This window comes from Coregonus lavaretus, assembly GCF_964263955.1.
Source record: "Coregonus lavaretus genome assembly, chromosome: 18".
NCBI lineage: Eukaryota > Metazoa > Chordata > Actinopteri > Salmoniformes > Salmonidae > Coregonus > Coregonus lavaretus.
This window is the reverse complement of record NC_140005.1, coordinates 20272113-20298940: the sequence shown is the minus strand read 5'-3', so window position 1 is coordinate 20298940 and position 26828 is coordinate 20272113. Positions and strand designations below refer to the sequence as shown.

The following is a 26828-nucleotide window of genomic DNA, read 5'->3' as shown; positions in this document are numbered from 1 at the left end:
TAAAGAAAGAAAAATCCTTGGGGGAAAACACACACAAACCATTTATGATCTATTTTCCAAGTTATTCGCTGCAGTCATTCTCAATGGCCGGCCCAGTGTGAGTGAGTATAATGAAAACCCTGGATCAGCTGGATAAATACTTCTCCCTACAGTCTCATTATGAGGATAACGGCCAGGCCACTGTAGAGACAGAGGGACTATCAAGCTGTATGTCTGCTGTCTGTTGAGGGCTCTCAGCTCTGTCTGAATACAGCAGATACACGCCACCAGGACTGCTTAAGGGGCCCTGCTACAGTATAATGGCCCTCCAGATCAGAACACTATGGAAAAAACACCATATACCATCAAATGTGATATTTTCATTTTTCAACAAACTGTATGTCAACTGAGCGCTCTCAGCTCTGACTACAGAAGCTACTAGCTATACCCCAGCAGGCCCAAATAGCTCCAGGCCAGACCAGTGTGACAGAAGAGTTCACAGTCCCCCCTCCCAGTCAATCACCACCCCTGCAACAACCCCCCCTGTCCAACAGCCTTTGTGCTTCTTTAAAGGAGGGGAGGGGCCTGCCGACATGTCTGACAACTATGTAAAACAAGACAGCAACGTATGAGAGGACAGACACAAGGGAGGGGGGGGGAAGGGGAAGGTGGCTAGACAACAAGGAATAGCAATTTAAACAACAAACCAGCCAAAGTCTTGATAGTGTAAAAAGTGCAAAGCCAACTGCTATATTCTCAAAAATCTATAAAAAGCAGGCTATTATGACATAGGCCTATCAATTTCCTCCAGGACTCTCAGTTTAGAGTGTCATGTCTCAAGTTAGGATTCGGCCCAAAGTATGCACTGCTGACCTGTGGTCCTGTGTCCCTCTTTGCTGTGTGAGTGTGCTGGTGTTTTCCTCTTGCTGCTGATCCCACACGGTGCTGGTGCTGGTTGTTCTCTGTTGGGCTCTTCACATCCAGTGGACCTGGCCTTCTCTCCAGCCTCTCACTCACCACCCTCTTACCCTGGGATCAAACAAACAGGGATCATCAATATGAATAATTTACATGGGGTTAGGACTTTCTCCTGACCAAGTGATCTTATCAGAAAAAAGTCCTGGTCCTAAACATCATCGCATCATTCAATGGCAACATTTGATTACAGTTGGCCACTGTCACGCCCTGGCTCTGGGACTCTTATATGTTGAGCCAGGGTGTGTAGATTCTTTGTGTTTGTGTTTATGTTAGGATCTAGTTCATGTGTATCTATGTTGGCCGGGGTGGTTCTCAATCAGAGGCAACGAGAATCAGCTGTTGCTTGTTGTCTCTGATTGGGAACCATACTTAGGCAGCCTGTTTGGCACAGTGTATTGTGGGATCTTGTTCCGTAAGGTTTGTGTTTTGTTACCAAGGACTTCACGTATCGTTTTGTTGTTTTGTTCGTGTGGTGAATAATTAATAAAGTATGTTCGCATTCCACGCTGCGCATTGGTCCAATCCTTTCGACGAGCGTGACAGAAGATCCCACCAATACTGGACCAAGCAGCGTGTTTCGGAGCTAACGCCGGGTAAGGAGATGAAGAAGTTGGCGATGGCCCAGGTGGGCCAATGGTGGTCCTGGGAGGACATGTTCGAGGGCAGAGGACCATGGGCAAAGGTTAAAGCCTTGGCGAGAGAGGAGGTACGGCGCCAACAGTGTCGTCCTCGGACAGGCGAGAGGCAGCCCCAAGAAATGTTTAGGAGGGGGCACATGGCATGGACGACGGGGCTGCTGGAGGCAGATATGGGGCGAGTTTGTGGACGAGGAGAGAAGGGTTACGGGAGCCATTGGTGATTAGAGGGAGGGAAAGTGTAGAGGCACGGCGAGAGGTACTGAAGTGTGTTGCCAGTCCGGTCCGGCCCGTTCCTGATACCCGTATAAGGCCAGTGGTGTGTGTTCCCAGTGCGGTCCGGCCTGTTCCTGTCCCTCGCACCAAGCCTGTGATGCGCGTCGCCAGCCCGGTCAGGCCTGTTCCTGCCCCTCGCACCAAGCCTATGGTGCGCGTCGCCAGCCCGACCCGGCCTGTTCCTGCCCCTCACACCAAGCCAATGGTGCGCGTCGCCAGCCCGGCCCGGCCTGTTCCTGCTCCCCGCACCAAGCCTATGGTGCGCGTCGCCAGCCCGGCCCGGCCTGTTCCTGCTCCCCGCACCAAGCCAATGGTGCGCGTCGCCAGCCCGGCCCGGCCTGTTCCTGCCCCTCGCACCAAGCCAATGGTGCGCGTCGCCAGCCCGACCCGGCCTGTTCCTGCTCCCCGCACCAAGCCAATGGTGCGCGTCGCCAGCCCGGCCCGGCCCGTTCCTGCTCCCCGCACCAAGCCAATGGTGCGCGTCGCCAGCCCGGCCCGGCCTGTTCCTGCCCCTCGCACCAAGCCAATGGTGCGCGTCGCAAGCCCGACCCGGCCTGTTCCTGCCCCTCGCACCAAGCCTATGGTGCGCGTCGTCAGCCCGGTCCGGCCCGTTCCTGCTCCCCGCACCAAGCCTATGGTGCGCGTCGCCAGCCCGGCCCGGCCTGTTCCTGCTCCCCGCACCAAGCCAATGGTGCGCGTCGCCAGCCCGGCCCGGCCCGTTCCTGCTCCCCGCACCAAGCCAATGGTGCGCGTCGCCAGCCCGGCCCGGCCTGTTCCTGCTCCCCGCACCAAGCCTATGGTGCGCGTCGCCAGCCCGGCCCGGCCCGTTCCTGCTCCCCGCACCAAGCCAGGGGTGCGCGTCGTCAGCCCGGTCCGGCCCATTCCTGCTCCCCGCACCAAGCCTGTGGTGCGTATCGTCAGCCCGGTCCGGCCCGTTCCTGCTCCCCGCACCAAGCCAGGGGTGCGCGTTGTCAGCCCGGTCCGGCCCGTTCCTGCTCCCCGCACCAAGCCAGGGGTGCGCGTCGTCATCCCGGTCCGGCCCATTCCTGCTTCCCGCACCAAGCCTGGGGTGCGTGTCGTCAGTCCGGCACAGCCCGTGCCCGGTTCACCGGTGCCTGGTCAGGTACCGGTCAGCTGCTCCACACCGGAGCCTAAGCAATCCGCTCCACCGATGTCCAGCTCCAGCCAGCAGGGCCAGACCAGACCAGGGGCACTACGGGGGGGTTATTAGAGGGTGGTGGTCACGCCCGGAGCCGGATCCGCCTCCGAGGAGGAATGCCCACCCGGCCCTCCCCTGTTCGGTTTATGTTTGGCGCGGTCGCAGTCCGCGCCTTTGGGGGGGGGTACTGTCACGCCCTGGCTCTGGGACTCTTATATGTTGAGGCAGGGTGTGTAGATTCTATGTGTTTGTGTTTCTATGTTAGGATCTAGTTCATGTGTATCTATGTTGGCCGGGGTGGTTCTCAATCAGAGGCAACGAGAATCAGCTGTTGCTTGTTGTCGCTGATTGGGAATCATACTTAGGCAGCCTGTTTGGCACAGTGTATTGTGGGATCTTGTTCCGTAAGGTTTTTGTTTTGTTACCAAGGACTTCACGTATCGTTTTGTTCGTGTGGTGAATAATTAACAAAGTATGTTCGCATTCCACGCTGCGCATTGGTCCAATCCTTTCGACGATCGTGACAGGCCACATAACTTTATTATTCCCCTGCTGTCCCTCATAGGCGTGTCATGTTGTTTACCTTTGTGTTGCCAGCCATGGTGACCAGTAGCTGCTTCCTCCTGCCCCGCCCAGAGCACAGCAGGTTCCCCTCCGCCTCTCTCACCCCAGGCTCCTGGACCCACTTTGGGGTGGGAGAACCACCCATGCCTGGTTTGGTCATCACAACACGGGGCTCCTGCTTAATAGCAAAGTGAACATGACAGTGTGAATCACTGTATCTCAATAATACATCTCTATTGGTGATAATATATGTGTATGCATATAGTGTCTTCATTCAAAATGGACATGTAATTGTATTGGTAAGAATATTCATATTTCAGAACTATTCTGTATGTAAAAGCATCTCTGTGTACATCTCTGTAGGCAGACGGGGCCACTCACGCTGGTAGACTTGTTAATGGTGATGGTTAAGTCCCCTGCTTTACCCTTGGGGCTTTGCAGTGCCATTCCTTCCTCCTCTGCTCTCTTTTTGTCTTCCTCTACCTCCTGAATGGAATTAAACAGAACATGAAACACATGACAACATCAGGAACCTGATATTATTATTAGTCCTCAACAAACCCTGTAAAAAATATTAGTTAAAATATAGTATTTGTCTTAAATCTTCACTCCATACAAGGCTAGTTGTTAGACACTTACATCATTCATTTGTTAGGGGGTAGATCAGCTTTAATATTGCAGATCGATTGTAGCTTGCATCAACGTAATTGTCTGCCACATTTCCAATCCCCCATATATTTTGGGGTAAATATATACAGTATGTATATGTATGTACAGTACCAGTCAAAAGTTTGGACACCTACTCATTCAAGGGTTCTTCTTAATTTTTACTATTTTCTACATTGTAGAATAATAGTGAAGACATCAAAACTATAAAATAACACATATGGAATCATGTAGTAACCAAAAAAGTGTTAAACAAATCAAAATATATTTGTGATTCTTCAAATAGCCACCCTTTGCCTTGATGACAGCTTTGCACACTCTTGACATTCTCTCAACCAGCTTCACCTGGAATGCTTTTCCAACAGTCTTGAAGGAGTTCCCACATATGCTGAGCACTTGTTGGCTGCTTTTTCTTCACTCTGACGTCCGACTCATCCCAAACCATCTCAATTGGGTTGAGGTCGGGGGATTGTGGAGGCCAGGTCATCTGATGCAGCACTCCATCACTCTCCTTCTTGGTAAAATAGCCCTTACACAGGCTGGAGGTGTGTTGGGTCAGTGTCCTGTTGAAAAACAAATGATAGTCCCACTAAGCCCAAACCAGATGGGATGGCGTATCGCTGCAGAATGCTGTGGTAGCCATGCTGGTTAAGTGTGTCTTGAATTCTAAATAAATCACAGACAGTGTCACCAGCAAAGCCCCCCCACACCATAACACCTCCTCCATGCTTTACGGTGGGAACTACACATGTGGAGATCATCTGTTCACCTACATCGCGTCACACAAAGACACGGCGGTTGGAACCAAAAGTCTCAAATTTGGACTCATCAGACCAAAGGACACATTTCCACCTGTCTAATGTCCATTGCTCGTGTTTCTTGGCCCAAGCAGGTCTATTCTTATTATTGGTGTCCTTTTAGTAGTGGTTTCTTTGCAGCAATTCGACCATGAAGGCCTGATTCACACAGTCCCCTCTGAACAGTTTATGTTGAGATGTGTCTATGACTTGAACTGTGAATTATTTATTTGGGCTGCAATTTCTGAGGCTGGTAACTCTAATGAACTTATCCTCTGCAGCAGAGGTAACTCTGGGTCTTCCTTTCCTGTGGCGGTCCTCATGAGATCCAGTTTCATCATAGCGCTTGATGGTTTTTGCTACTGCACTTGAAGAAACGTTCAAAGTTCTTGACATTTTCCGGATTGACTGACCTTCATGTCTTAAAGTAATGATGGACTGTCGTTTCTCTTTGCTTATTTGAGCTGTTCTTGCCATAATATGGACTTGGTCTTTTACCAAATAGGGCTATCTTCTGTACACCACCCCTACCTTCTCACAACACAACTGACTGGCTCAAACGCATTAAGAAGGAAATCAATTCCACAAATTAACTTTTAACAAGGCACACCTGTTAATTGAAATGCATTCCAGGTGACTACCTCATGAAGCTAGTTGAGAGAATGCCAAGAGTGTGCAAAGCTGTCATCAAGGCAAAGGGTGGCTACTTTGAAGAATCTCAAATATAAAATATATTTTTATTTGTTTTACACTTTTTTGGTTACTACATGATTCCATATGTGTTATTTCATCATGTTGATGCCTTCACTATTATTCTACAATGTGGAAAATAGTAAAAATAAATAAAAACCCTTGAATGAGTAGGTGTGTCCAAACTTTTGACTGGTACTGTGTGTACGTATATAAACTCAGCAAAAAAAGAAACGTCCCTTTTTCAGGACCCTGTCTTTCAAAGATAATTTGTAAAAATCCAAATAACTTCACAGATCTTCAATGTAAAGGGTTTAAACACTGTTTCCCGTGCTTGTTCAATGAACCATCAACAATTAATGAACATGCACCTGTGGAACAGTCGTTAAGACACTAACAACTTACAGATGGTAGGCAATTAAGGTCACAGTTATGAAAACTTAGGACACTAAAGAGGCCTTTCTACTGACTCTGAAAAACACCAAAAGAAAGATGCCCAGGGTCCCTGCTCATCTGCGTGAACGTGCCTTAGGCATGCTGCAAGGAGGCATGAAGACTGCAGATGTGGCCAGGGCAATAAATTGCAATATCCGTACTGTGAGACACCTAAGACAGCGCTACAGGGAGGCAGGACGGACAGCTGATCGTCCTCGCAGTGGCAGACCATGTGTAACAACACCTGCACAGGATCTGTACATCCGAACATCACACCTGCGGGACAGGTACAGGATGGCAACAACAACTGCCCGAGTTACACCAGGAACGCACAATCCCTCCATCAGTGCTCAGGCTGTCCGCAATAGGCTGAGAGAGGCTGGACTGAGGGCTTGTAGGCCTGTTGTAAGACAGGTCCTCACCAGACATCACCGGCAACAACGTCGTCTATGGGCACAAACCCACCGTCGCTGGACCAGACAGGACTGGCAAAAAATGCTCTTCACTGACGAGTCGCGGTTTTGTATCACCAGGGGTGATGGTTGGATTCGTGTTTTTATGTCGAAGAAATGAGCGTTACACAGAGGCCTGTACTCTGGAGCAGGATTGATTTGGAGGTGGAGGGTCCGTCATGGTCTGGGGAGGTGTGTCACAGCATCATCGGACTGAGCTTGTTGTCATTGGAGGCAATCTCAACGCTGTGCGTTACAGGGAAGACATCCTACTCCCTCATGTGGTACCCTTCCTGCAGGGTCATCCTGACATGACCCTCCAGCATGACAATGCCACCAGCCATACAGCTCGTTCTGTGCGTGATTTCCTGCAAGACAGGAATGTGAGTGTTCTGCCATGCCCAGCGAAGAGCCCGGATCTCAATCCCATTGAGCACATCTGGGACCTGTTGGATCGGAGGGTGAGGGCTAGGGCCATTCCCCCCAGAAATGTCCGGGAACTTGCAGGTGCCTTGGTGGAAGAGTGGGGTAACATCTGGTCCATGAGGAGGAGATGCACTGCAGTACTTAATGCAGCTGGTGGCCACACCAGATACTGACTTACTTTTGATTTTGACCCCCCCTTTGTTCAGGGACACATTATTCAATTTCTGTTAGTCACATGTCTGTGGAACTTGTTCAGTTTATGTCTCAGTTGTTGAATCTTGTTATGTTCATACAAATATTTACACATGTTAAGTTTGCTGAAAATAAACGCAGTTGACAGTGAGGACGTTTCTTTTTTTTCTGAGTTTATATATATATTAACAGTTGAAGTCGGAAGTTTACATACACTTAGGTTGGAGTCATTAAAACTAGTTTTTCAACCACTCCACACATTTCTTGTTAACAAACTATAGTTTTGGCAAGTCGGTTAGGACATCTACTTTGTACATGACACAAGTAATTTTTCCAACAATTGTTTACAGACAGATTATTTCACTTATAATTCACTGTATCACAATTCCAGTGGGTCAGAAGTTTACATACACTAAGTTGACTGTGCATTTAAACAGCTTGGAAAATTCCAGAAAATGATGTCATGGCTTTAGAAGCTTCTGATAGGCTTATTGACATCCTTTGAGTCATGGGAAAATCAAAAGAAATTAGCCAAGACCTCAGAAAAGAAATTGTAGACCTCCACAAGTCTGGTTCATCCTTCAACAATTTCCAAACGCCTGAAGGTACCACGTTCATCTGTACAAACAATAGTACGCAAGTATAAACACCATGGGACAATGCAGCCGTCATTCCGCTCAGGAAGGAGGCGTGTTCTGTCTCCTAGAGATGAATGTACTTTGGTGCGAAAAGTGCAAATCAATCCCAGAACAACAGCAAAGGACCTTGTGAAGATGCTGGGGGAAACAGGTACAAAAGTATCTATATCCACAGTAAAACGAGTCCTATATCAACATAACCTGAAAGGCCGCTCAGCAAGGAAGAAGCCACTGCTCCAAAACTGCCATAAAAAAGCCAGACTATGGTTTGCAACTGCACATGGGGACAAAGATCGTACTTTTTGGAGAAATGTCCTCTGGTCTGATGAAACAAAAATAGAACTGTTTGGCCATAATGACCATTGTTATGTTTGGAGGAAAAAGGGGGGTTTGCAAGCCGAAGAACACCATCCCAACCGTGAAGAACGGGGGTGGCAGCTTCATGCTGTGGGGGGTGCTTTGCTGCAGGAGGGACTGGTGCATTTCACAAAATAGATGGCATCATGAGGAAGGAAAATTATGTGGATATATTGAAGCAACATCTCAAGACATCAGTCAGGAAGTTAAAGCTTGGTCGCAAATGGGTCTTCCAAATGGACAATGACCCAAAGCATACTTCCAAAGTTGTGGCAAAATGGCTTAAGGACAACAAAGTCAAGGTATTGGAGTGGCCATCACAAAGCCTTGACATCAATCCTACAGAAAATGTGTGGGCAGAACTGAAAAAGCATGTGCGAGCAAGGAGGCCTACAAACCTGACTCAGTTACACCAGCTCTGTCAGGAGGAATGGGCCAATATTCACCCAACTTATTGTGGGAAGCTTGTGGAAAGCTCCCCGAAACGTTTGACCCAAGAAACAATTTAAAGGCAATGCTACCAAATACTAATTGAGTGTATGTAAACTTCTGACCCACTGGGAATGTGATGAAAGAACTAAAAGCTGAAATAAATAATTCTCTCTACTATTATTCTGACATTTCACATTCTTAAAATAAAGTGGTGATCCTAACTGACCTAAAGACAGGGAATTTCTACTAGGATTAAATGTCAAGAATTGAGTTTAAATGTATTTGGCTACGGTGTATGTAAACTTCCGACTTCAACTGTATATATTTTTTTATTTTATTTTCCCCTAATCCTACCACCCCTGCCCTAATTGGAGTAAACTAATGGACAACAACACTTAGGCTTCTACTTCCAGCTTATACATACTATATACATTTTATGGACACAGTATATTTTACATTAGTTATCTTTTGTTTGTTTTTAAACCCATCCTTCAGCCACCCTCAACCCCTCCCATCCATCTCTGAAGACCATCCAGTTTTGATTTCTATTTGCCATATATTTTTAACTGTGCTGTTTCACAAAAGTTCTGAACCTATATACACAGTATATTTTACATTAGTTATCTTGTTGTTTTTAGTCCCACCCTTCAGCTCCACTCAACATTTTACATTTTAGTCATTTAGCAGACGCTCTTATCCAGAGCGACTTACAGTTAGTGAGTGCATACATTTTCATACTGGTCCCCCATGGGAATCGAACCCCAACCCTGACGTTGCAAGCGCCATGCTCTACCAACTGAGCTACACGGGACAACCCCTCCCATCTATCTCTTAACACCATCCAGTTTTGATTTTTCAACTGTGATGCTGTGATGATTCACAAAAGTTATATTCTATTCATTTCTACAGATTGTAAATTAAAGAAATGTTTTTGGTAAAAGTATTATTATATTATTGATTGATTGACTATGACTTTTCAGACCACCCAGCAGTGCTATTTGCAGAGTTAGCTCCAGGTAAATGTTGCAATTCTTCAGCCATTCCTGAACCTGCGACCAAAAACAAGCTACATAATTTGGACAGTACCAAAACAAATGATCTAATGATTCTGTCTCTTCGCAGCAAAATCTGCAGAGCTGGGATGGTTGTATCCCCCATATATATAACATTCTATTGGTTGCAAGTTTTGTATAATCATTTAAATTGAAAATTCAGATCTTTGTCAACCCCAATCCTCTAAGTTCTCCATGTTCTCAGTGCAGATTTAAAATGGTGTCTTTGTTTCAGAGTAAGAACAGTAGAAAACTAACTCACCTGGTACCTCTTCATGAGGGCTTCATTCTTCTTGCGGAGCGCCTCAATCTTCTTATCCAGCTCCACATCCTTCTTCTCCTTCTTCAACATGACGTCACTGGGGGTCTGGAGAGCAGAGAGGGAATACTCAGCTCATCAGAGCCTTACTGTAGAATCTTATTGGTACCTGTGAGTGGCTACAGTACCTACAGTAAACAGTGCAGTGCTTGATGGGCATTCAGAATGATTAACTCTCAGAAAAAGCAGGCCAACAATATGTAGCAAGCACTGATGAAATTATCTTCTTACAATTCTCGGCTTGACATGATTTACAGAAGGATCCATCCATGAGTATGAAATCATTTCTCCGTCTTTCTACACCACTGTGTCTGTTGCGGTCACATACAGTAACAGTAGTACACACACACACACGTGTCCAGATGTACAGTTCATTATTGGGCTCAGTTACCCAGTAGGAATACCAGAGCAGAGTATAGCATCTTAAACATCCTGATGCCGTCAGCACTACAGCACAGAGCAGCATGTCTCCTCACACAACAAGAGGCCTCTGGCTAAAGCCTCAATGACTTCTTATGGGGCTGTAACAGGGTGTGTGTTACACTGCTTTTAAAACAGAAGGCTTTTCATATGTCACACCAATGTGGCACTCTGTGGTTTTGACTGAACAATAGGCATTACAGTAACCATGAAGGCAGCTAGACCTAATAACCCAATTCCAATTAACTATAGAAAACTACAGCTGGTGTGTTGACCATTTTGAAATGTATTCAGGGCACAAAACACAGGGATGGAGAATCTAATCCAAAATACAATCTGGGTAAACTTTGAGTTTCTGACTCTGAGCATTCTCGTAGCAGTCTCTGATGGCATTAGGGTAAGTGTACCTATTAAGCCCACAAAAATCGAAGTTTAGAAATTTCTAACGTATACAGCCCTAATTTTCATAAGAAAAGTGGAGATGATGTGAAGTTTTATGACTTTACTTGCACAATTTTTTTAATGCGACATAAAAATATTTGATCAAATATGTGAAAAGTCCGGACTGGGCTTAATGCTTACTGAGTGTACCCTTTAAGCCCATGGATGTTCCAAATAAGCCCACCTCTTAAATAATCAATTTTCATTCATTTCCAAATGTTAAACACTTACAAACTTATGTAAGCTTAAAATTACAATAATCTCCCCTAAAGTTATAAAAATCAAATGATCATTACTATTCATCATGGAAGTAGCATTCATAACAGGGGGTGTCCAATAGTATATGCAGAGATCAATTTGGGCCCAGGCTTTTGTTCTTGACAACCAGTACAGACCTGATTCAACTAATCATAGACTTCAGTCAAGACCTGATTAGTTGAATCAGGTGTCTTACTGCTTGTTTAGAACAAAAACCTGCACCCGCACCGGCCCTCTGTGGATAAGACACCATGCACAAAGACCATTACACAAACACATTTGAATGAATTATCTGAAAGCTGTTTAACATTTTCTGTACTCCTTATACTTGTTAATTAGTTTCACTTGTCTTCCTAAAGCCCATATGAAGACAGTTTCAAATCTTCTGCTCTACTGTTGTATTACAAATGGTCATCTAAAAAATAGAAACACCTGGATGAATGAGGGACAACAATATGACAATGCCCCGGCCCTAACTGCATGAGTAGTCATCCAATAGTCATCTTCTTGTCCCTCATTTGTTTCAATTTTTATTTTTTGCTTTCAATTTTTGTACTGATCTTATTCTTCTCTCTCTGCATCAATGACTACCTGTCCACTCCAAACGTCTTGGAGAGAGTACAGGGGCTTTTCATTGTTTTTAGATCTTGGTAAAGGCACCATGGATTTTTATCAATTTAAAGAAGAAGAAAAAACATTTATGCTCAGGTTTATTCAATATTATGGATATCACACAATCCCCATGTGTTGCAATACAAACTGGGCTTAATTGGAGCATACTGGAACAGCAATGATTTATGGTAATAAATACAGAATAGCAAAGTTTACTCATAAAATATTTGGAAACCAATGGTTTGGGGTATAAATATACACTATATATGCCAACATTATGCAAAGTCAGTACTGATCATATTGAACAATATTTATGTATTTCCATTTATATTCTGTATAGAGGGTTCTTTTTGTGCTACTGTACCCTTTAAGCCCACCCGAGATAAATGTCAAATTTACAAAAAAGGCAACAATGTATGTCACGGTTTCGGCCGAGGCTGCCTCTCTCCCTTGTTCGGGCAGGTTTCGGCGTTCGTCGTCTCCGGAATTCTAGCTGCCACCGCTGTATGTTTCATGTTCGTTTGCTTTTGTCTGTTTGTTTCCACACCTGTTTCTGTTTTGGCGTAATTAGTGTCCTATAAGTTTCTCGTTGTGTTTGTCTAGTGTTGTGTGTAATTATTTTCCGTCAGTTGTGTGTATTGCTCGGTTGAGCTTCTCTCCACTGCGCTGGAGTATTTTCGCACCTGTTTGTGCGCAGTTACCATTTGTCGCACCTGTTTGTGCGCTGTTACTTTTCGCCTTCGTGCGTATTTTTCGCCTTCGGGCAAAGTTGTCCTTTTGCCTTAGTTTGGGCAGTAATACAAGCCTTTGGAATATCGTTCTGAGTCCTGCGTTTGATTCCACCATTGCACCTACAGCACGCCCTGACAGAATTACACACCATCAATGGAATCAGCAGGAGCCGAAGCAGCCCAGACGAGACTGGAGGCCCAGGTTCGGGACCAACAAGATCAGATCCTGCAGATGGGGACCGCCCTGCAGGAGGTGATTTCCACCCTCCGAGGCTGGGGTACGCCTCCACCGCCTCCCTCCCTGCCAGCACCATCGGCCAGCCCGCCCATTCCAGCGCCGGAACCTCGAGGAGTCCGACTATCTCTCCCGAGGGCCTACGACGGAACCGCGGCTGGGTGTCAGGGATTCCTACTCCAGGTGGAGCTATACCTAGCCACAGTGCACCCGGCACCTTCGGGGCATGAGAGCGTGTCCGCCCTGATCTCCTGCCTGGCCGGAAAAGCGTTGGAGTGGGCCAACGCGGAGTGGAGGAAGATCGACGCCACGACGATTACCTACGACGAGTTCTCCCGCCGCTTCAGGGCGGTGTTTGACCATCCCCCGGAGGGGAAAGCGGCGGGGGAGCGTCTGGTCTTCCTCCGGCAGGGGAGGAGGAGTGCCCAGGAATTCGCTCTCGAATTCCGTACTCTAGCGGCAGATGCAGGGTGGAATGATCGGGCCCTCATCGATCTATACAGATGTAGCCTACGAGAGGACGTCCGTCGGGAGCTGGCTTGTAGGGACACCAGCCTCTCTTTCGACCAGCTGGTCGACATGTCCATCAGGCTGGATAACCTACTGGCTACCCGCGGACGTCCTGCGGAGGGTCCGTCCATTTCACCCTCCAGCGCCTCCGAGCCGTGTCCTATGGAGCTCGGGGGCGCTGGCGCTAGAGAGAGGAGGAGTCGGCAGGCTAGGGGGTCCATCCACTGCACCAACTGTGGTCGGGGAGGACACACCGCGGCTAGGTGCTGGGGATGGCCTCCTAGGGGAGATGACGACAGGTCCCGCACTGGGGATTCCCTCCAGGTGAGTAGGCGCCCCACTCACCCAGAGCTCACTGTTGCCCATTTTTGTATGCCTGTAAGTTTTCCACAGGTAGCACCTCATTCCCAGCATAAGGCGCTGGTAGATTCAGGCGCGGCTGGGAATTTTATTGATAAAAAGTTTTGTTTAGCGTTAGGGATTCCCCTTATTCCTGTTGATGTTCCTTTCCCCGTTCATGCCCTAGATAGTCGTCCGTTGGGTACGGGCTTAATCAGGGAAGTCACGGCGCCACTTAGGATGTGTGCGCAGGGGGATCATCAGGAGATGATTCAGCTGTTCCTGATTGACTCTCCTGCGTATCCGGTGGTGCTGGGCATGCCCTGGTTGAGTACCCATAACCCAGCTATTTCGTGGCAGGAGAGGGCTCTGATGGAGTGGTCTGCTCAGTGTGTGGGTAGATGTTTGGGCGTTTCCGTAGGGGCTACCTCGGTGGAGAGTCCAAACCAGGTGCCCGCATTGCACGTTCCACCTGAGTATGGGGATTTGGCTATTGCGTTTAGTAAGGCGAGGGCGACGCGGTTGCCACCCCATAGGCAGGGGGGTTGTGCGATAGACCTCCAGGCAGGAGCTGCGCTCCCACGGAGCCATGTGTATCCTCTGTCTCAGGAGGAGAAGAAAGCTATGGAGATTTACATAGACGAATCTCTGAGACAAGGATACATACGGCCTTCCACTTCCCCTGCGTCCTCGAGTTTCTTTTTTGTGAAGAAAAAGGATGGTGGTTTGCGCCCGTGCATCGATTACCGTGGTCTCAATCAGATTACGGTGAAGTATAGTTATCCACTCCCGCTGATTGCGACCATGACTGAGTCGTTGCATGGGGCGCGTTTCTTCACGAAATTAGATCTCAGGAGCGCGTACAACTTGGTGCGCATCAGGGAGGGTGATGAATGGAAAACAGCCTTTAGTACCACCTCGGGCCATTACGAGTATCTGGTCATGCCATACGGGTTGATGAACGCTCCGTCAGTTTTCCAATCATTCGTGGATGAGATCTTCAGGGACATGCAGGGGCAGGGGGTGGTGGTGTACATTGATGACATTCTCGTGTACTCGCCTACCCGTGTCGAGCATGTGGCCCTGGTGCGTAGAGTGTTGCGGAGGCTGGTGGAGCACGACCTGTATGTGAAGGCAGAGAAGTGTCTGTTTTTCCAGGAGTCGATCTCCTTTTTGGGTTATCAGTTGTCTGCGTCAGGGGTGAAGATGGAGGTAGACCGGGTGTCGGCCGTGCGTAATTGGCAAACACCAACCACTGTGAAGGAGGTGCAGCAGTTTTTGGGGTTTGCAAATTACTACAGGAGGTTTATCCGGGGTTTTGGACAGGTGGCAGCTCCCATCACGTCTCTGTTGAAGGGGGGTCCGGTGCGTCTGCAGTGGTCGGCCGAGGCGGACAGGGCGTTTGGGAGGCTGAAGGACCTGTTTACCTCGGCCCCGGTGCTGGCACATCCGGATCCCTCTTTGCCGTTCCAGGTAGAGGTGGACGCGTCGGAGGCCGGTTTAGGAGCCGTGCTTTCACAACGGTCTGGCGCGCCACCTAAACTCCGCCCCTGTGCTTTTTATTCTAAGAAGCTCAGTCCGGCGGAGCGGAACTATGACGTAGGGGACAGGGAGCTGTTAGCCGTGGTACAGGCTCTAAAGGTGTGGAGGCACTGGCTTGAGGGGGCTCAACACCCTTTCCTCATTTTGACGGACCACCGTAACCTGGAGTACATCCGGGCGGCGAGGAGGCTGAACCCTCGCCAGGCAAGATGGAGTATGTTCTTGACCAGGTTTACTTTTAAGATCACGTACATCCCTGGGTCACAGAATGGCAAGGCAGATGCGCTGTCTCGGCGGTATGACACGGAGGAGAGGTCCGTGGAGCCCACTCCCATACTGCCTGAGTCGTGTCTGGTGGCACCGGTAGTGTGGGAGGTCGATGCTGAACTCGAGCGGGCGTTACGCACCGACCCTAGTCCACCACAGTGCCCGGAGGGTCGGAAGTACGTTCCGCTCGAGGTTCGGGATCGATTGATCTATTGGGCTCACACGTCACCCTCCTCTGGACATCCGGGTATCGGCCGGACAGTGCACTGTCTTAGTGCCAAGTACTGGTGGCCCACGTTGGCAAGGGATGTGAGGGTTTATGTTTCCTCCTGCTCGGTGTGCGCCCAGTGTAAGGCGCCTAGACATCTACCTAGGGGTAAGTTGCTACCCCTGCCCGTTCCACAACGACCATGGTCCCACCTCTCGGTGGACTTTATAACAGACCTTCCCCTCTCCCAGGGGAATACTACCATCCTGGTCGTTGTGGACCGGTTCTCTAAGGCCTGTCGTTTGCTCCCCATGCCGGGTCTTCCTACTGCCCTACAAACTGCCGAGGCACTGTTTACCCATGTGTTCCGGCACTACGGGGTACCCGAGGACATTGTGGCTGATCGGGGTCCCCAATTCACCTCCAGAGTCTGGAGAGCGTTTATGGAGCGGTTGGGGGTCTCGGTGAGCCTCACCTCGGGTTACCACCCGGAGAGTAATGGGCAGGTGGAACGCGTAAACCAGGATGTGGGTAGGTTTCTCAGAACATACTGCCAGGACCGGCCGGAGGAGTGGTCAAGGTACGTTCCCTGGGCCGAGATGGCCCAGAATTCCCTACGCCATTCCTCCACTAACCTAACTCCATTTCAATGTGTGTTGGGTTACCAGCCGGTTCTGGCACCCTGGCAGCAGAGCCAGATCGAGGCTCCTGCGGTGGATGAGTGGGCGCGGCGCTCGGAGGAGACGTGGAACGCTGCACACGTCCACCTGCAGCGGGCCCTCCGACGTCAGAAGGCGAGCGCTGATCTCCACCACAGTGAGGGACCGGTGTACGCACCTGGTGATCGAGTCTGGCTCTCTACCAGAAACCTGCCCCTCCGCCTGCCCTGTCGGAAACTGGGTCGGCGGTTTGTGGGGCCGTTTAAAGTCCTGAGAAGGTTGAACGAGGTATGTTATAGATTACAGCTACCTGTGGAGTATAAGTGTATTAACCCCTCGTTCCATGTGTCCCTTCTCAGGCCGGTGGTAGCGGGCCCACTCCAAGAAAATGAGATCTTGGAGACTCCTCCGCCCCCATTGGACATCGAGGGGGTACCGGCGTACTCCGTGAGGTCCATTTTGGATTCGAGACGTCGGATGGGGGGTCTCCAGTATCTAGTGGAGTGGGAGGGGTACGGTCCGGAGGAGCGGTGCTGGGTGCCGAGGAGAGACATTTTGGACCCGTCGCTCCTGACGGAATTCCATCGGGGGCATCCGACGCGCCCTGCTCCGCGTCCTCCTGGTCGTCCCCGAGGCCGGAGTCGGCGCACGTCTGGAGCCGCGCGTCAAGGGGGGGGTACTGTCACGGTTTCGGCCGAGGCTGCCTCTCTCCCTTGTTCGGGCAGGTTTCGGCGTTCGTCGTCTCCGGAATTCTAGCTGCCACCGCTGTATGTTTCATGTTCGTTTGCTTTTGTCTGTTTGTTTCCACACCTGTTTCTGTTTTGGCGTAATTAGTGTCCTATAAGTTTCTCGTTGTGTTTGTCTAGTGTTGTGTGTAATTATTTTCCGTCAGTTGTGTGTATTGCTCGGTTGAGCTTCTCTCCACTGCGCTGGAGTATTTTCGCACCTGTTTGTGCGCAGTTACCATTTGTCGCACCTGTTTGTGCGCTGTTACTTTTCGCCTTCGTGCGTATTTTTCGCCTTCGGGCAAAGTTGTCCTTTTGCCTTAGTTTGGGCAGTAATACAAGCCTTTGGAATATCGTTCTGAGTCCTGCGTTTGATTCCACCATTGCACCTACAGCACGCCCTGACAATGTATAACAATGCAAGGTTCATTTAACAGTAAAATATGACAAAATGCATAGAAAAATGTTAGCTGTGAGTGCTTAAGATATATTATATTGTTGCTGTTCACCAAGTTATGTTGTCGTACGACTGCTAACATGAAATAACCATATTTTAAACTGGCAAGAAATAGTAATTAATACCCATGTAATATGCTATCATGTGCATATATTAACACATTAATCTCTTAATTTTACATTAAGTATGATCACATATCTGAGAATTATCCGAATAATTTGTTTAGCCGAGAGTTGCCTCGGCACCAACGTTTTTTTGCATCTTTGAAATTGGCCACTAGTAGGAACTAACACATAACTGTCAATAACTTAATAATAAAACATCTGATTGGCTTAGAATAAAAACTGGTATGATACAACAACCACATAAACTGGTTGAAACATTAAATCGCAAATATATATATATATATATATATATATATATATATATATATATATTTGAATCCAAAGATAGAAGTGGACTAAATGGGTATGTGGGCACAATACAACCAACAAGTGGCCATAACAAAGCTAGACCCAGGCCTTCTCAAATCTAGTCATACAATGACTTGACATCAGAGAGGCAGTGTGACAACAATCCTAACCGGGGAGGAAACCATAACAAACATATCCCTTTCAACCCCATGCTGTACAATTCCCCCATATAAAGGGGCTACGGTGAGGTCTGCAGCACAGACCTAGCAGAGAGCCCGACTGCCACAGACAGACAGCCAGGAGGTGGCACTCACTGCAAAGGTGCCTGCCTGCCTGCCAGTCATCCGCCGTCGCCACAGTGACGACAAAAGAGAATCCTGGCTGCTCCATGTGACATTCCGCTCAGTGCAGAACAATGACTCCCAGCGTAGCCTACAACACACAGCACTGACTCTGCACGGGATCCTTCCAAGACGTTCCACTGCCACTGCACTGGCCACAAAGAACTCCTGGCGCAGATTGTAGGAGATTTTAAAATTGACTGAAGAAAGGAATATCATATTATTTGAAGCTCCATGTTAAGACCAACATTCACATTAATCAAAAACCTTAACATGCAGTGGGAATATGGTACATTCATCAGCCATGCTATGTTTTTAAATGGACAGATTGACAATCTTTAAATAAGTATGTTTCCAGTGCAGCATAGCCAATGGCAATGATTCACAGACAGCCCAAACTGAACATTAGCAAATAGCTTTAACAGGATGAGATAGCATCAAATCCAATCTAAACCCTGTGAAAACAGTGAAATAGAAGTTGAGACTCACAGAGAGACAGGGCGGGAAGTGCTGAGCTGCTTTAGAGTTTCTGGTTGTCAGGGTATCCAAACACAATAGGCCATGATGACACCAGGAATAGGACAGAGAGGGAAAGGAACACCACCAGCTCTCATGCAGGCAAATGGCGGCTCATGAGAACAGCCAGCTACAGTATCACAGCGAGGGAGAGACACCACATGTGGAAAACGCTGTGAGAGGGATGTGGATGTACCCCTCTGGGTTTGGGGTACCTCCATTCTCTCTCCGAGCCCCTGTCACTGTAATCGCCTGTGAAGGAGGCAGGTCCTTAGCACACCGTAGCTGGCTCAGCCCCACACACGTAAACACCCACACAGGCTGTGGGACTGCCGGTTTATGGCACCCATGCCCAGGCAGGGAGGCCTGCGGAACTGAGGCTGGCAGAGCCTCTCTCTCTCTAGTCCCTTCCCACCCAGCAACCCCAGCACCTACTGGTAGACCAGGGGGGAGAATAGAGCCAGCATGTCTGACTGAAGCACTGCATTTAGTTACAGCTATAACCTCCAGCTGGAGAGAGGAGGAAGAGGGGAGCAGAGAGGCTAGCCTGTAGCAGGAGACAACGAGACAGGGAGAGAAAGAGCTAGAGAGATTTCGAGAGAGAGATTGCAAGAGAGAGAGAGCGAGAAGGCACTCACAGGTCTCTCCATGTCAGCGTTGAAACCTGGGCTGGGTCCAAACGCGAGGCAACAGCCGAGTTGGCGGAGAGGGCTGATTGGAGTCCACAATCATGCCTTGATTACAATGAGCCAAGTTGGGCTGACAGCCAAGATGTCTAACAAATGCACAGAGCGTCCCTCAACGGATTTACAGCCCCCGTCCGCCCGCTTGCTCTCGCACTCTCTCACTCTCTGTCCCTCCCACACACATGCTCTTGCTCTCTCCCTCTCTCTGGAGCACTTGCTCTCAGTTAAAATTACCTCTCACACCCCTTTCCCTGCCTGTCCCCTCCTCCTTCTGTCCTCTGCTCAGAACACACTGGTTAAATACTGTCCCCCTACCAATACACGCACTCCCACCCTTTTCTCTGAATTTAAAGGGAAACGGGAGATTATTTTTAGTTAGCAAATCTTTGGTTTTCCTAAGAGTGATACAGTCCCTCAATACTAATAACAGCAGTCTAGTCAGTACCATTCAGTGTTCTATTTGCAGCCACTGTCATAATGTTATTCCAAACCAGCCCATAATGACATGGATGTACCAGCCCATAATGACATGGATGTATTTGGTCGTTAGAACAATCCCCCTACCATCTCTTTAACAGCTGGTTTGCCTGTGAGTGTGAGTGCCCAGGCAGGGTATGGGTTGGAGTGGGGGGTTGCCTGCAGGATTTCCCACCACTCCTCCTGAAGGGCATGCGCCAGGCAGACAAATGCCAGACTGCTCAAGGAGGCAGCAGGGAAATAAAAATGCTATGACTTGCACTCAGTGGCTTAGTTTTCCCAGAGTGCTTCGTGTAGCTCAGTTGGTAGAGCATGGTGTTTGCAACGCCAGGGTTGTGGGTTCGATTCCCACGGGGGGCCAGTATGAAAATGTATGCACTCACTAACTGTAAGTTGCTCTGGATAAGAGCATCTGCTAAATGACTAAAATGTAAAATGCTTCAGACAGCTTCTTTGATTGAGTATTAAGTTACCAGCACACTATTCTGGGTTAAAGAACACTTAGGCCCACATAGCAAACATTGCTAGAGGATTACACATATCAAATGCTCTCAACAGTGGTTTTTCACAAATACTTTAAGATGATTCTTTTAGAGAAACAGCAATATGTCATTTAGTGTAATCAAACATAGGCCTAGATCAGAACATGCATGAACTTCAATACAGGAGTTTCAAATTGGTCACCTATTTCTACAATTTATCTTCTTAAAATGTTATTTTAAACCTAACCCTAACCACATGGCTAACCTTATGCCTAACCTTAAATTAAGACCAAACAGCTAATTTTCGTTTTCAATTTTTCCTTTGTGGCTGTGGTAACTAGTGGAAACCTTTCAAATGTCAGGGCGGTGAGAACAGTATTTTAGTCTTGTTATATAAACTATGAGCTCTTAAAACATAATTCACATGTTTAAAAATACCTTGGGAATGTCCCTGGCCTTGTCACAGACTGCATAGGCTCACTGAGATCCCATTGCAATTGACAGCAATGACCTGGGGAAGAGTTCCAGCAGGTGAAGTGAAGATAAAAGAACAGTCACGCCATGGTTCACGGCATGGTCACTACAGTCTAGGCCCTCTTCCACGTAGCCAATCGCATCGTGCAGGTATTCCATACCCACCTGCCCAACTGTTGAAAGTTGGCTAACTAAAAAGATGGGTGCATACATACAATAATAACTGCATTAAACAGCACATAAAAATATTTGCAATGACACTCAATTATCAATTGTCATGCATAACCTGCATGCATGATGAATTGAACTAGCTAAATATACAAATCAATTTAACTGTTCTCAACGGATTGCAATTTAGCAAGCCGAATTATTTTAAAGAAAAGAGAGCAAAAGATTGCTAGCTATCTATACCTGAGATGTTGCAAGACACGTTGGATGATTTGCCATGTTCGTCGAAGTAAAATACTTTGGTAACTGTATCTGCAATAGGATAGATGGTGACTGCAGTGTGTATTATTGGACACTTTGCTCAACTCTTTGACATGTATGTCTATCAAAACTTTAACGTATCATCAAGGCGATGTGTGCACCCTTCATTCAAATCAAAATTGTTCAGCATCTGTGCAAATTGCAGATGACGAGCCATGTAATGTGTGTGGAAATATGGCTAATAATTACCCCTTTTAACCTCTAGGTGGAGTACTTGCTGTATCCTCCTGGTTGGTGGTGTAAAAGCCTCACCTGCCATACTGCAGGTATTTACAGGCTTGCATCAGCCTTTGTTTACATGCTCTCATACATTAGTCTATGTTCTCATGTCATTGTTGGTGAAGGAAAGACCATTTTATATATTATGCCTATGATAAACCTTTAGAGATTCAACTAAAAGGCACAACTAGGCTATGGGGTTAGTAGTAGTAAAGTGCTAAATAAGTCAGCTCTTCGTCACATATACAAATATTTTATAGAATAGACCCAATAAGATAAGGATTTATCAATAATACTGTATGTCTCTTTTGTTTGCATCACTGATGGGTGTAGCCAAGCTGAAGTAAGGAGGACTTGGAGTTTGGTATCAGCCAGGCAATGTTTTCTTGAGATGAGAACATAATAATTACTTCCCATAGAAGCAGTGGCATGATGTGACAGAGAGAGAAAGTTTCTGTACATTTCTATGTGGTGAGGTGGATACCCAGCTAGCACATAACGTTCTGAGAAACATATGTTTCTTAGAGCTTGGCTAGAGCGTGGTTTTCCTATGGTTATTTTAGATACAAACTTCCCACAACTTTCTGAGAATGGTGCAGGATAGTTGCTTTTATTTGGAACATTCTCAGCACATCTAAGGAACTTGACAAAAAAACGTTATTTTCTTGGTATTTCATTACTTTAACAGAACGTTTCCTAAAAGTTCAAACATGGTTACATTTCATTTCAATTTTGGTAATGTTCTAGGAACGTTCTCCAACTGTTTGGGAATGTTCTCAAATAGTTCAAAGAACGTTAAGAAACAACGTTCTTCTGTGGGAATTTCAGTACTTTAGCATAATGTTTCCGACAGGTTTCCTCATAGTTCTCAAATTGTTCCGAGAACGTTAAGAAAACAATCCATACAAACCACAAGCAAACTTAAATAACGTTCAGAGAACGTTCTAAGAATGTTATTAAAAAAGATATGCATTCAGTTCTCAGCATCAAAAAAACTATCTAGCCTCGATGTTGCTAAGTGTGTTCAGGTGTGTTGGCCGCGCCCACTAATTGGCCACACCTCATCTTAATGAGTACTTGTTTCCTTTGAAATGGGGTCTATTTGAATAGACTAAAATAAACAGCTTTGTATGCGTAAAAAACATGGCACGCTAGCTCTATCCTGGTGGCGCAGGGACTAATTCCATGGATAGAGAACAGAAGATTATAGGTTCAAATCTCACTGATGCCATGTCCCAATAAAAAATAAATGTATTTGCTTGATTAATGCCTAAGGAAATTAATTTCCATGTGTCCTATCAGTGCTTGGAGTAAAAAAAAATGTTAACCCAAAATAAGCAAGCAGTGTTATTAGAAGGCTTATTAAAACATTCAGTGAAAGTTTTAAGGAAGTTATTCAAAAACCTCCAAATAACCTAGCATTTCTGTTCTGAGAGCGTTAATAAAACCTCCCTGGAAAACGTTCAAGGAAGCAGAGTAAAACGTTCTCAGAACCTCCCTGCAATCAAAAAATAACAATTCCCAGAACAGGCTAAATTTTCACTTCTGTTCTCAGAACGTTTAAAAAACATTCAGTTTTACTGGTCAGGAAACGTACATCTTCATTCCCACAACCAATGTGAAACCAAAAATATACATTACCACAACTTCCAAGGAACAACATGTGCTAACTAGGTAGAGTTACAGTGGGGAGAACAAGTATTTGATACACTGCCGATTTTGCAGGTTTTCCTACTTACAAAGCATGTAGAGGTCTGTAATATTTATCATAGGTACACTTTAACTGTGAGAGAGAATCTAAAACAAAAATCCAGAAAATCACATTGTATGATTTTTAAGTAATTGATTTGCATTTTATTGCATGACATAAGTATTTGATCACCTACCAACCAGTAAGAATTCCGTCTCTCACAGACCTGTTAGTTTTTCTTTAAGAAGCCCTCCTGTTCTCCACTCATTACCTGTATTAACTGCACCTGTTTGAACTCGTTACCTGTATAAAAGACACCTGTCCACACACTCAATCAAACAGACTCCAACCTCTCCACAATGGCCAAGATCAGAGAGCTGTGTAAGGACATCAGGGATAAAATTGTAGACCTGCACAAGGCTGGGATGGGCTACAGGACAATAGGCAAGCAGCTTGGTGAGAAGGCAACAACTGTTGGTGCAATTATTAGAAAATAGAAGAAGTTCAAGATGATGGTCAATCACCCTCGGTCTGGGGCTCCATGCAAGATCTCACCTCGTGGGGCATCAATGATCATGAGGAAGGTGAAGGATCAGCCCAGAACTACACGGCAGGACCTGGTCAATGACCTGAAGAGAGCTGGGACCACAGTCTCAAAGAAAACCATTAGTAACGCACTACGCCGTCATGGATTAAAATCCTGCAGCGCACGCAAGGTCCCCCTGCTCAAGCCAGCGCATGTCCAGGCCCGTCTGAAGTTTGCCAATGACCATCTGGATGATCCAGAGGAGGAATGGGAGAAGGTCATGTGGTCTGATGAGACAAAAATATAGCTTTTTGGTCTAACACTGTTTGGAGGAAGAAGAAGGATGAGTACAACCCCAAGAACACCATCCCAACCGTGAAGCATGGAGATGGAAACATCATTCTTTGGGGATGCTTTTCTGCAAAGGGGACAGGACGACTGCACCGTATTGAGGGGAGGATGGATGGGGCCATGTATCGCGAGATCTTGGCCAACAACCTCCTTCCCTCAGTAAGAGCATTGAAGATGGGTCGTGGCTGGGTCTTCCAGTATGACAACGACCTGAAACACACAGCCAGGGCAACTAAGGAGTGGCTCTGTAAGAAGCATCTCAAGGTCCTGGAGTGGCCTAGCCAGTCTCCAGACCTGAACCCAATAGAAAATCTTTGGAGGGAGCTGATAGTCCGTATTGCCCAGCGACAGCCCCGAAACCTGAAGGATCTGGAGAAGGTCTGTATGGAGGAGTGGGCCAAAATCCCTGCTGCAGTGTGTGCAAACCTGGTCAAGACCTACAGGAAACGTATGATCTCTGTAATTTCAAACAAAGGTTTCTGTACCAAATATTAAGTTCTGCTTTTCTGATGTATCAAATACTTATGTCATGCAATAAAATGCAAATTAATTACTTTAAAATCATACAATGTGATTTTCTGGATTTTTGTTTTAGATTCCGTCTCTCACAGTTGAAGTGTACCTATGATAAAAATTACAGACCTCTACATGCTTTGTAAGTAGGAAAACCTGCAAAATCGGCAGTGTATCAAATACTTGTTCTCCCCACTGTATGTCTGAGACTCCCTGGCCTTAGGCATCTTGCAACCTGAGAGCAAACATCAAACCTCATTCAAACAGAAATACATTTAAAACTCTCTTTTGAAAAGACATCTCTTTGGAGGTGAAAACATAGCCACGGGAAGTAGGGGTGCAGAAGAACCCCCTGAAAGTAGTGCACTTTCTGTATAGTTGTCTAATGTTGGTGTGGCATGTTAACTGGTTTTAATGATACTCTTGAATCACTATGATCAATAAAATAGTTTTTCTTTAGTGTACTTTTAACAGAGCTGAGATTTACTTCAAACTGCAGTCACCCTATTGCTTACACCTATCAAGTTGTTTCATCTAAATAGGTGCCTAGGGAGGAGGGGTTTGGGTTTATTCTGGACAGGGCCTAACTATACTGGCCCAATAAGCACATGCCCTAGATCTATCCCTTATTGGGAAAGTGGTTAGGGTGTTAGTCATTGGTGCCAGGGATTGAGACCCACTAGGGGAGTAACCCTACTCTCACATTCTTAGCAATATATGTTAATGTCGTTATTACAACACACCTACAGTGCCTTCAGAAAGTATTCACACCCCTTGACTTTTCCCACATTTTATTGTGTTAAAGCCTGAATTTAAAATGTATTAAATTGAGATATTGTGTCACTGGCATACACACAATATCCCATAATATCAAAGTGGAATTTTGTTAAAATATATTTACAAATGAATTTAAAATTAAGCTGAAATGTCTTGAGTTAATAAATATTCAACCCCTTGGTTATGGCAAGCCTAAATAAGTTAAGGGGTACAAATTTGCTTATCAAGTCACAAAATAAGTTGCATGGACTAACTCTGTATGCAACAATAGTGTTTAACATGATTTTTGAATGACTACCTCATCTCTGTACCCCATACATACAATTATCTGTAAGGTCCCTCAGTCGAGCAGTAAATTTCAAACGCAGATTCAACCACAAGACCAGGGAGGTTTTCCAATGCCTCGCAAAGGGTACCTATTGGTAGATGGGTAAAAAATGTAAAAAGCAGACATGGAATATCCCTTTGAGCATGGTGAAGTAATTAATTACACTTTGGATGGTGTATCAATACATCCTGACACTACAAAGATACAGGTGTCCTTCCTAACTCAGTTGCCAGAGAGGAAGAATACCGCTCAGAGATTTCACCATAAGGCCAATGGTGATTATAAAACAATTAGAGTTTAATGGCTGTGATAGGAGAAAACTGAGGATGGACCAACAACATTGTAGTTACTCCACAATACTAATCTACAGTGCATTCGGAAAGTATTCAGACCCCTTGACTTTTTCCACATTTTGTTACGTTACAGCCTTATTCTAAAATTGATTAAATATTTTTTTCCTCTCATCAATCTACACACAATACCCCATAATGACAAAGCTAAAAACAGAAATTCTAGTGAATTTATTAAAAATCAAAAAATGAAATATCACATTTACATAAGTATTCAGATCCCTTACTCAGTACTTTGTTGAAGCACCTTTGGCAGCGATTACAGCCTCAAGTCTTCTTGGGTATGACGCTACAAGCTTGGCAAACCTGTATTTGGGGAGTTCCTCCCATTCTTCTCTGCAGATCCTCTCAAGCTCTGTCAGGTTGGATGGGGAGCATTGCTGCAGTTATTTTCAGGTGTCTCCAGAGATGTTCGATCGGGTTCAAGTCCTGGCTCTGGCTGGGCCACTCAAGGACATTCAGAGACTTGTCCCGAAGCCACTCCTGCATTGTCTTGGCTGTCTGCTTAGGGTCGTTGTCCTGTTGGACGGTGACCCTTCACCCAAGTCTGAGGTCCTGAGCACTCTGGAGCAGGTTTTCATCAAGGATCTCTCTGTACTTTGCACCGTTCATATTTGCCTCAATCCTGAATAGTCTCTCAGTCCCTGCCGCTGAAAAAAATCCCCACAGCATGATGCTGCCACCACCGAGCTTCACTGTAGGGATGGTGCCAGGTTTCCTCCATTTACATTTTAGTCATTTAGCA

The 26828-nt window shown here is 46.5% G+C and overlaps 1 protein-coding gene across 8 annotated transcripts in view; it reads right to left on the bottom strand.

Annotated features, from left to right (window-relative positions):
- The window catches only part of ccdc9b (coiled-coil domain containing 9B), a 47478-nt gene extending 27798 nt beyond the window's left edge, over positions 1–19680 (bottom strand). For 3 of the 8 annotated variants that reach the window (XR_014614594.1, XR_014614595.1, XM_084181731.1), the window contains exons 1-5: positions 19360–19629; positions 9991–10095; positions 3973–4077; positions 3611–3769; positions 853–1008 (exon numbers count right to left, since the gene is read on the bottom strand). Coding sequence is in view for 5 of the 8 variants with exons in the window: in XM_084181731.1 (XP_084037857.1) it covers positions 853–1008; positions 3611–3769; positions 3973–4077; positions 9991–10095; positions 19360–19371 (537 nt within the window). In the remaining 3 variants the exon portion in view is untranslated. Of the gene's footprint in view, positions 1–852; positions 1009–3610; positions 3770–3972; positions 4078–9990; positions 10096–18178; positions 18400–19359 lie in introns of those variants that run through there. The other 5 variants (XR_014614596.1, XM_084181730.1, XM_084181733.1 and 2 more) reach the window with 4 other exon arrangements.
- Positions 19681–26828: the final 7148 nt, after the last annotated feature.